The sequence below is a fragment of the Myxocyprinus asiaticus genome, chromosome 4 (assembly GCF_019703515.2).
Source record: "Myxocyprinus asiaticus isolate MX2 ecotype Aquarium Trade chromosome 4, UBuf_Myxa_2, whole genome shotgun sequence".
Lineage (NCBI taxonomy): Eukaryota > Metazoa > Chordata > Actinopteri > Cypriniformes > Catostomidae > Myxocyprinus > Myxocyprinus asiaticus.
In genome coordinates this window covers 32,294,027-32,306,000 of record NC_059347.1, presented here as the reverse complement: position 1 = coordinate 32,306,000, position 11,974 = coordinate 32,294,027, and the positions used below count along the sequence as shown (strand labels likewise).

The window sequence follows — 11,974 nt, the reverse complement described above, 5'->3', positions numbered from 1 at the left end:
GATATGCATGAATAATGTAAATCAGCAAAAAAAAAAAAAAAAAAAAACATAAGAAGAACTCTTGTGAATATGCATAATTATTATTATTTGTTATTTTTTTAAGAAGATTTATAGTAAAAAAATAAAAGAAAAGAAAAGAAAGAAATATTGATCTGTTTCTCACCCACTCCTATCATATCACTTCTGAAGACATTAATTAAATCACAGGAGTTTTATGCTGCCTTCATGTGCTTTTTGGCGCTTCAAAAGTTTTGGTCACCATTCACTTGCATTGTATGTACCTACAGAGCTAGGCTAATGGCTGCTTTGGAGTCTCGGGAGTGGGGACCTGGCTGTAAGATACAAGCAGACGCAATCAGGTTCACACTCATATCTGTTGTTTTCATGAGGCTTGGCAGGTGGCTTATCCTTGGAAGTCATTTTTAAGGCGGTGGGTGTCTGTCTAGACGTCAGTCACACAAACACATGCACAAGCAGGTGAGGACATCTGACAAATGCAGTGCTTCTGATATGGAGGTGATGATGTTTTCTATACCCCAACCCTACCCCTAAATCCTCACATAAACCTGTTAATATCAGTAGATTTAAAGGAAAGCACAATTTGGCAGATTTATAAGCTTTTTTCCTTTTCTTCTTTTTTTTCTTACTAGTGAGGACCTCCTACAATGTCCTCAGTAGTCGGGTTTCTTCGTATTTCACTGTATTTTCAAAAAATTTGGCCCTCACAAGTATAGCCAAATCTTCATGGTGATGACTTTCTATTGATTATTGTTTATATACTGAGCTAATGAAAACCCTAACCCTACCACAAAGCTTTCTGCATTGTTGCATCTTCATTAAAACATTATTTATTGTGTTTATTAAGCTGTTTTCCTTATGGGGACTGTTGGTGTGCCCCCACCGTGTAGGTGATTCCGTACATGTGAGAAAATGTATACATCTTTTCAGCTGATGGCAATGTTGAAAAAAGACACAAGACACTTGTTTCAGTCTCTCATTCTTTTTTATCTTTTTTTTCCATAAATTGGAGTGACATTGTCTTAATCACAGGCAATAATCATTAAGGAATTTCTGAATTTAACAGACATTTCTACTATATCCATACCATACAGTCTCCCCTGCCCACCCGAGCCCAACATTTCCCCTTATTCACAGAACTGTACGGCAGCTCACAGCCAAATAGCTCTCATATTAAACCCCTTTATAAACCATTGTCATTGCATTTTTCATAGCATTAGATATACAGAAGAACAGATCAGTTTAGTAACTTTACACAGACCCGTGATTGTGCATATCAGACCCTTTTTTCCCAGCAGTAGGTACTGTGAGACAAGGATTTCTTTCTTTTTTTTTTTTTTGTCTTGATTACCTTGGCTGTATTTCTACATCACTTAATACTATGTTAATGTTTTCTGCAAAGTAAGTCCGGGTACATACAATTATCTACACCAAACCAGACACCAGATTATAAAATCCTCAATCTGGAAAAAAAATCCCATTACTCTAGAATAAAAAGCATCTTTTTTACAGCTGCTGTGTATTAAATAAGAGCTAATAAAGATAATAAGGCAATCGAAATTTAGTAAAGACATAGAATAAAACAGAATAACCAAAAGCGCTTTACAGAGACAGACTAACAGACACGCGCACACACGCAAAAACACAGTTCATTTTTAAGATGATGTGTTTATTTTTGTCATGATCTTCCCATGAGGTGAATTTAAAAAGGCATATGTCCAGTTCAGGATGAAAAACAAACACTTAGGTTCATTCTCTTAAGGGGACATGATTAAGCCCACCCTACATTACACCATCATAATCACCACCTGTTGTTGTTTTGTTAATTGTAATCCAAAATAGAGATTTTGAGGTATGTGGACAATTGTAATTATTTGACTGGGAGGTGTATGTGTAATCTGTAATAATCACTGATAACCACTGTACTGTATATAAGTAATGTGGATAATGAAGATATTTATAAACACTGTGAAAGCCAAATGTCACCTTTATTAAACACTTTTAAACACTGCATTATGTTGCATGTATTACACATTAAAGAACAGGTAATATGCATAACCTATGATCAAGGAGGCTCTTATTTTTACATGATAGAAAAGGCATTCATTTAATTCTATAAGGCTTCATAATGTTGATTCCTGTTAACTGAAGGCAGCTGATTAACTATGTGAAATATACAATGCATATGAGTGATAGAAAATACGCAGATTGTGCAGGCAAAAGAGAAAAATATCTGTTACTAAAAATCTGGTATTAAAAAGCTGAAATGTTTACTCATTCTTCAGTGCACAACTAGTGTGTGATTTAGGATTTGGCACTAAAACAGGATAATTTCTACACATTATTTTTGCAAGTTACACAACACAAAATTAAACTAGATTATTTGGAAAATTGCAGAAGCCATCAATGTGAATGGTAAAAGTCAAAACAGCTGCTTAAAAATATATTTTAAAATATATTTTTAAAAAACGATCAGCCGTGCTACGTTTCAGCAATATGAAGAGACAGGCACCACTGTCTAGATGGCATAAAAAGACCCTGTTCCCTTGTAACTCATCTTTAAATTGCAATAACAAAACAATAATCAAATGCTGAAAATACAAAGAGCACATTCACTATAACAGGGTGAGTTAGTGTGTGTAAGTGTGAGTGTCTGTGTAAAACTCAGTAAGCTGAAGTGTAAATAGTACATACCAGTCAGAGTAACAACATCAACAGATCAGACAGAAAGAAATTTGATGAAAGATATCTGCTGTCTAGCCAGGTGTGGGTGTGTTTAATTTATAGAGTAGGCTGTAGGTCAGTCTGCTGATATATGAACCGTAGTTGCATTTGAGGGAGGCACAGCTTTAATTCTAAATGTGTGTGTGAGAGGCTGAAGTAAACTGGGGATGGCAAATAACACAATATTACTACCCTGGATATACGACTAAGGACATGGACTATTCTCTCTCTCTCTCTCTCTCTCTCTCTCTCTCACTCACTCACTGTGTATGTAGTTTTATATAAATATGTGTGTACATGTGCATTGAGTAGATCCATTTACCAATAGTGTTTAATAAAAATATAGTATATGCTATCAGTTTTGATCATATTCTCTCTCTCTCTCTCTCTCTCTCTCTCTCTCTCTCTCTCTCTGTGTGTGTGTGTGTGTGTGTGTGTGTGTGTGTGTGTGTGTGAGTCCAGCTCTCTTTAACTGAACTGAGGCACAGCATGGCTGAGGCTTTGACGACTGAAATCACACAATTATATACACACACACACACACACACACACACACACACACGTTGGTGCGGCTATCCTTATGAGGACTTTGCATCGACATAATGATTTTTATACTGTACGAACTGTTCTATCTCCTATCCCTAAACCTAGCCCTCACAATTTTTTTTTAACATTTTTACATTTTCAAAAAAAACATTGTTTAGTATGTTTTTTAAGTGATTTGAATTATGGGAAATGAGAAATGTCCTCATAAGCCACATTTATAGTATAATACCCTTGTAATTACCAGTTTGTAACCTAAAAAATTGTCCTCCCAAACCCGCCCACTCACACACTCTCCACACACACACACACACACACACACACACACACACACACACACACACACACACACACACACACACACACACACTAATACATCCTAATACAGTACAGTAAGACAATCTGATTACAGAAACCATAGCAAATAAAGCTATTCCTCATAACTAATAGTCTTTCTTCTCTCTCTCTCTCTCTCTCTCTCTCTCTCTCCCTCTCTCCAATCTGCCTTTTGACTTTGTTCAGGATACCTTACGCTTAGCAACACAAAGGAATGGGCAAAGCAAGACAAAGAACCAAGTAGTTTTCTTTTACAGAGCACATCAAGACCTATGTAAAAATGGCTACAATAAAAATGAGGCACTTTTTCAAAATAAGTTGTATATATATATATATACTGTATAGATAGATAGATAGATAGATTCTCAATAATATTATGTCTGATGTTTATTTTTCATCTATCTTTAAACTATTTAACATCTTTTTTACAATACTTTAAAGTTTGTGGTAGAGGAAAAAAGGAATATCATTGGCTCCTTTGGCTCCATGTTGGCAGTCAGAGTCGCATTGGCTCTTCATGACTGGCAGAAAGATCTGTCCGTCATTGTGTTCTCTGCTGGACATGACCTATAGTCTTTTGGCACAAATGTTATTTTGATTAAATCAATGGAAACTAATGAGAGTAAATGTTGATGTGAGGCCAGGGCAGTTAAGTGTCCACTGCTGAGGGATTTGGGCAATCACACCATTTTTCACAACACATCAGGTGAACACATACAAACACTCACGCAGGTTGGACAAGCGTTGACTGCTTCTCCATCTTGTTTTTGAATGTGGAAACATTAACAATCTGCAAAAAAATAGAAAAAACAGAGAGATACTTGATTAGGTATCCTTAAAACAATCCCGATGGGATTAAATAATAAATAATCAAACCTTAAATAATCTGGCTCACAAGTTTTTGGTTATATTTGTTACAGTGTCTGCCTTCCTATGAATAAATCTCTGCATTTAGGAGCACATAACATTGACTCCCTAGTATGGTTATGGTAAGGTGTAGGGCTGGTCTTTAGGGGTAGGGACCAATGACTCCTTACTGTGGTTAGGAAAGGGATGGGTGTAGGGTTGGGAATAGAGATAGGGACCAATCAGGTAGAGGGGAGTAATAATCTAGCATGGAGCTGATTTTGGCAAAACACCAGACACACCTGAGCCGCACTAAGCAGAACGCGGAAGCAGTTGTGCAAGTAGTCCATAATAAGGTCATTTTGTCAGCATTGTATGAGCAAAAATGCTGCTCCTTAAAGGGATAGTCCACCCAAAAATGACAATTCTGTCATCATTTACTCACCCTCAAATGGTTTCCATGGAACACAAAAGGAGTTCTTGGCCTCAGTCAGTATTCAATTACATAGCATCTTTTTCTATACAATGAAAGTAAATGGTAACTGAGGCATGAGTCATTTTCATAGTAATTTATTTTCATATCAGTGTCATATCTTTTGTGTGCCACAGAAGAAAGAAAGTCTTACAACTGAGTAAATAATGAAAACTATTTTCATTTTGGGTGATCTATCCCTTCAAGAGCCCATAATGGCATTACAGATGACATTGACATATTTCACACCTTTGACCTGAGTCACTTGAAAACTGAGAAGACAGGAAAAATTATGGTTAAAAAAATAGACAAAAAATATTAAAAATAGCGAATAACCAATGAGGCTGAAGTGGAGTGGCACTGCAGTAACCAGACTGCCAGAAAGTTTTATTTGTTTTGTTTTTTAATCATGTTTGCGTAGATTATTTGTACCATAACTTTTGCATTTGTGCTTTGCTTTAGTTTTTTTCTCTGATATCACAACTGATATGTTAACAAGCTCAAGGAAACAACACAAAATTACATAATGTAATGATACAGAGTCTACAGATTTGCCTTCAGCATTGCCTTCAGAGTTGAGGTGTCTCGTCGTTGGAGGACATTGGTGACAGCATACTGCATGCTATAACGTATGCTCACAGTTTCATACTCTTAGTCGTATTTTTATTACAAACAGCATACCACAGGATAACATAGTCACAGAGGCACCAAGCCACTTTCAGTTTAGTCTACAGAGAGTAGACGGCAGGAGAAGATTCAGATATGCACACACTCAGAGGAACGCGTTAGCAAAATATAAAAAGAAAACTAAACAGACATTAATGATAATAGCGTAATTTGAAACTCATCATCAGTCATTTTTTTTTCTGTTTAGCCAAGAGTCTCTATTCTTCCTCTCTGTTTTTCTTTCTCTCTGTTTTGCCAGCACAAAAGGATCATCGAACAGGTCCCATGGGATCTTCACATGTCTGTTTAGAACCTTTTTTTTTTTTCATTTTCTTCACTACACTCACAGACATGTTTAAGAAACTTCAAAGTATTCTATTTCTGTCCATTTTATTGGCAGTTTGGCTATGTGTGCATTTTCAGTACACAAACCTGCTGTCATATTCCTGGTGCCCGCTCACACATGTCTGTCTATATGCACAAAAAGGCCAGACGGAGTCACAGTCAAAGATGCAGCGCAGAGTGTGAACAGCCGTCACTCTAGTCAGAAGCACTTCACACACACACACACGCTGGTGCAGCTATCATTATGAGGACTCTCCATAGACATAATGATTTTTATACTGTACGAACTATAGATTCTATCCCCTAACCCTAACCTTAACCCTACCCCTAAACCTAACCCTCACAAAAAACTTTCTGCATTTTTACATTTTCAATAAAACATCGTTTAGTATGTTTTTTAAGCGATTTGAATTATGGGGACACTAGAAATGTCCTCATAAACCACATTTATAGCATAATACCTTTGTAATTACCAGTTTGTAACCTAAAAATACTAATAACATATGGTATTACTTATTCAAAACCTACCCTGTTCCATTCAAAATGTTTTGGGATGCAAAAAGCTAATGGCTAATAACAGCCTTAACTTGCAAATAACACTGCACCACACCACATTATTTACAGTCAATAATAACAGTTGTCTTTGAGCCAAAAGCTTTTTTTTTTTTTTTTCCTGTGAAAAATGTATATGAATGATTTTTATTTCCCATAACTGAGTTGAACTATTGAGCTTGATAAGTGTAAATATAATGAAATACTGCTAAAGACTATAAGGGAATCTAAACACAGTTTGAACCATGTGTTTGAACCAAATTATGACTAGAATTAACAGTGATTGTATCAGCCTTCCTGATTAGGCTGTGGATTTTTGCACGCACTTCACTTCTACCAGTCGATTTCACTTTAAAAATGTAAATTTGTTTATTGAAACATGAAAAAAATGTAGTACAAAATATTTGTAATTCAAATTACTCAAAAATATAATCAAAATAATGAAGTAGTCAAACAATCATATATATAACCATCTCCCCACATCCAAATATTTCACCCTCTCCAACTTCTTCCCCTGGCCCATTTTGCAGTGACTAAAACAAAATCACTAAAACAACAGGTGGAAAAAAAAAAACTGAAATAAATTAGATCATAAATGCAATTGTAAAAATAGCCTAAACATAGTAATAATAATTGAAACGGCTACAACAGTGATTGTCAAGGACATAATTGGATGTTCCACTACTGGAAATTTTCATAGTTTGGACATGGACTTTACTACAACCTGCTGGTGAAATTTCTCAGGAAAATAGCAAACTGAGCTTTGCGGCACTTCATGAATATAAAATACACTCACAGTTTGCGTGCATACACCCACAGATAGCGCAAACATGCCCACCCATGCCGTTTGTGAAAAAAATTGCGCTTAGAATTTGTGCTCTCATGAACATTGGATAAGATGTAGCGCATGGTTGTTGCGCATAGCGCAGTCACTTAAATAGAGCCCTACAACAGAATCTATGAAATACATACTTTCTGTATACAAACATACACACAGAGTACAACACCATTTCACTCAGTCTCCAAAGAAAGAAAGAAACATCCACCCTCCCATCTATCTATCCTCATAGGTGCACAGGTGGAATCACTCCACAACTGATCATCAGTCTGTCATTCTGTCCTCTTCTCTCTAACAGACAAACATCACTATGAAGTGACCAGAAGCAGGTAGAGTAGCCGAAAACTGTACTCAATAAAAGTACAATTACTTAAAGAAAAAAAAATTACTCAAGTAGACGTAAAAGTGCTAACTTAAATAATTACTTGAGTACGAGTAAGAAAGTATCCAATTAAAAGAGTACTCATGTAGTAACTCGTTACTTTCACAAATGACATAATGGACATTAACTCCTCTATATTCCATTACATAATATACATTTAACATGTATTACAGAATTATTATTATGATGATTATTATTATTATTAATGGAAATTATGTCATCATTCTCCATCACGTTGTTCCAAACCCCTATGACTTTTTTTCTTCCATGCAACACAATAAGGAGATTTTAGACAGAATGTTAGCCTTGGTCAACATTTACTTTCAGTGAATATGTTTTTTTATATATATATATTTCGAAAGTGAATGAGACTGTCAGTCCCTAACATTCTGTCTAACATCTTTTGTGTTCCACAGAATACAGAAGGTCACATGTGTTTGGAACATAATGAGGGTAGGAAAATGATGACAGAATATTAAATTATGGCTGAGCTATCACTTCAAAGGGGTAGTTCACCCAAAAATGAAAATTCTCTCATCATTTTCTCACCTTTATGCCATCCCAGATGTGTATGACTTCCTTTCATTTGCAGAACACAAATTAAGTTTTTAGAAGAATATTTCAGCTCTGTAGGTCAGTATAATGCAAGTGAATGGGTGCCAACATTTCTATGCTCCAAAAAGCAAATGCAGGCACCATAAAAGTAATCCATACTACTCCAGTGGTTAAATCCATATCTTCAGAAGTAATATGATAGGTGTGGGTGAGAAACAGATCAATATTTAAATCATTTTTTGCTAGAAGTTCTTCTCCCAGCCCAGCAGGAGGTGATATGCAGAGAAGAATGTGAATCACCAAATACACAAGAAGAAGAATGTGAAAGTGATCTGTTTCTCATCCACACCTATCACATCACTTCTGAAGATATGAATTTAACCACTGGAGTCTTATGGATTACTTTTATGGTGACTTAGTGATATCTTTTAGCTTTAAAATGTTGGCACCCATTCACTTGCATTGTATGGACCAAAAGAGCTGAGAAATTCTTCTAAAAATCTTAATTTGTGTTCTGTAGAAGAAAGGAAGTCATATACGTCTGAAATGGCATAAGGGTGAGTAAATTATAAGATAATTTTCATTTCTGGGTGAACAATCCCTTTAAGGGCTCTTGTCAGATCTGGATGAATTTGTCAGTAAGCAGAGAGGTTTGGAAACCTTTCTAGTAATTATTACAGTGAGAACGTAAACAATGTCCCACAGGGAAATATTAACCAAAGAAAGATCATGTTTTATTAATGCCTACTTTTGCTATTTCATAGCTTTTAGTTGTTAGTTCAGTGTAGTTACAATTTTCAGTGTCGAAAGAATTTAGATAATTAGTTCTGTACAGCAGTACCGCCACTCCCTAAATGCAGAGTACGCAGCCTTCGTAGGGCACCACACGCAGAATGCTGTCTGTTCACGCTCCAGTTGTCAGTAATGCGATCGGCAGAGCAAAAGGCATTTACACTTAACGTGGATGTTTACATGGATTTATACAATTAATCAGCCCGAAGTAGCTGCGATAGTTTCCAGTACACCTGTGAGGGCACAGGTTTAATGCGTATATACTGCTTATGACATGCGGGATGCGGGACAAAACTGATATATTGCAGCAGATTTAAAAATTTACGCTTAAAAACTGATGTCACAAGAGCCCATATTTACAGATTCACCCTGAAAATGACCATCACCATGTCACAGGAAAGCCCATATTATCATTAGATCCAAAACTTACCTCAGCGTGCTGCCTTAAGTTGGAGCTGCAATTTTATTATCCACTTGTCTTCATGTTAAATGAAGGCACTGTATGACAAAACTATTCTTTTTTTTACTGTGCAGAGCGAAGAAAGTGTTTCACTTAGTTAGAAGAGCACGATGCTGCAGCAGTGATGAACTTGACTTGAGTGACAGTCTGTGTCAGTGCACGCAGCTGTGTGAACTTCCACTGTCATAAAAGTCCCATTCAATAATTTCTCAATAAATTACACATTAATTAATATTAAACCCAGTAATATAATGACAGGAATGCCGCCCACTGTAATGAAGTAAAAGTACAAAAATTTAATTAGAAATGTACTTGAGTGAGAGTAAAAAGTACCCACTTTTAAACCTACTCTAAAAGTAACATTTTCCCAAAAAGTTACTCAAGTAAATGTAATGGAGTAAATGTAGCGTGTTACTACCCACCTCTGGAAGTGACAGAGAAAGAAAGACAAAGAGACAGAGGAAGGGAGAGATCTGTGTGTATGTGATTCTGGAAAGAAAGTGCCAAGAGCTGTGTCTATGTGTTTGGCTCTGTGTATGTGCTTTGGGAGGTGTATGAAAATAAAATTGTGAAAGAAAATGTTGTATAGATCTGTGAGAGAGTGCTTGCCAAGCAGCGTGTGGCTTTAAAAAAAAAGTTCATGCTGCAACTATAAGATAGTTAGATTTGCCTGTCTAAGGTGGTTTTAACTCTGCAAAGAAGCCGCATCTAAGCAGCCTATATACGGTGCATTAACAGACTATTTATGCCACGCAGAGGCAGCCTAATGGATTTAAACAGCATTCGCAAAAACAATGTATCACTTTCTAATGTTGATTCTAATGCACAGCAGACAGAAAACAAGACATAGTTCGGCAGTGTAAAGACACTGTAGACAAACAGATTTTCTCTGAGGCAAAGAAAGATTTTATAATAGAACTCAATTCTGTGATCTTTGCTACAGCATCGTTTCGTTTTAATTTACATCACAATCAAATGTTTACATAATTACTTCGAAATTTAAATCCCCAGCACAGAAAAGGCAAAATGAATCTAAATTCTCAAAATAACACACCCTAGACACAAATATTTATTTGTGATGTCATTACGGGGCAGGGCCTATTGCATGGTTCACAGGAAGGGGTGGCATATATATTTGCAGTATGCCACTGTACGTGTGTCAGGGTTCCCACCCTTTTTGAGTAATGAAATTAAATGACTTTTCCATGACCTTTTCAGGCAAATCAGATCAATATGCTAATGATTTATTCAGACTGATTTGTGAGTCACTTTGACCCATCATTGACCCAAATTAACAGTTCTCACACTATGGCAGTATGGCTTGCGAAAACGTAGGACCATTCACACTGAACATGTGTTTTAAATCCGTCTGCACTGTTTTTCAATTGATTTTCTATGTAAATGTGTTAGATGGACATCTTTGACCGTTGTGCCATGTCTTGCTGTTTTTTGACCATCTCGTGCAGGAGTGGCACATTTTTTTAGATGCTGTGCCAGGTTAAAAAGAACAGCAACAGCAAAGGATGAGGACAGGTGATGCCATGCGAGAACCAGACGTGTGATTGCGAGCTCTGCGCACTTTGCTAGTTTTTTAAGTATTTTCATGTTATAATCCGGTGAGATTCGATACACCCAGTTACATACCTGCTCTTTGAGGTAAACATGGCAAAGAAGTCAAAATCCTCAGACTCTGGAGACATTAAAAGACACTTACGTGCTCAAGCTGAAACCTCTGACTGGCCTGCGAGCTGGGAACTCGATTTGGACTGCAAGTCGGGAGATGAAATCCAGTGTCAACTGTCCAACATCTCGGTGATGCTGATGAAGGTTGTTGCTGACTTGGAGGATCTTGCTTTATTACATCGATCGATTACGGCAATGGAAACAAAATTCTCTGAGTTGGTTTCAAGAGTGTCGGATGTTGAGAAACGAATCGATTATCTGGAATCATCGGAAAGGGAATTATCCGCTAATCCGCCCACGTCCAAAACAGACTTGGAATACATTTTGGAAAACTTGAATATTTCTAAAATATGAACCGAAGAAATAACATACGAGTTGTTGGAATTCCTGAGCATGAAGAAGGCAGAGATATGGTGAAATTCCTAGACAAGCTCTTCCCGAGTCTGCTCGACATAACAGGCAATAAACTGGAAATCGAGCGAGCTCACAGAGTCCTGGCTCGAAGATCCGCTGAGGGAGACAGGCCCTGATCAATTCTAGCCAAATTTCTGAGATCATCCGATAAAGATCTCGTGTTGCACCAGGTGAGGAGCAAAGGAAAAATTTCTTGGAAGGATCACAATATTTTCTTGTTCCCTGACTTTGCGAATTCGACAAGAGAGAAACACGATCGGTTCAAGGAATGTAAGAAACTCTTACATCAATGGAAGATCGCTTTTGCACTGATGTTCCCAGCCAAAATGAGAATAGACACCAGGGATG

The 11,974-nt window shown here is 36.8% G+C and overlaps 1 protein-coding gene across 1 annotated transcript in view; it reads right to left on the bottom strand.

The window, feature by feature from the left end:
* Nucleotides 1-1,006: 1,006 nt before the first annotated feature.
* LOC127439591 (insulin receptor substrate 1-B-like) overlaps nt 1,007-11,974 on the bottom strand; it is a 35,373-nt gene continuing 24,405 nt past the window's right edge. The window contains exon 3 of the mRNA XM_051695774.1: nt 1,007-4,411. Coding sequence (XP_051551734.1) covers nt 4,404-4,411 — 8 coding nt within the window. The 3' untranslated portion in view covers nt 1,007-4,403. The remainder of the gene's footprint in view (nt 4,412-11,974) is intronic.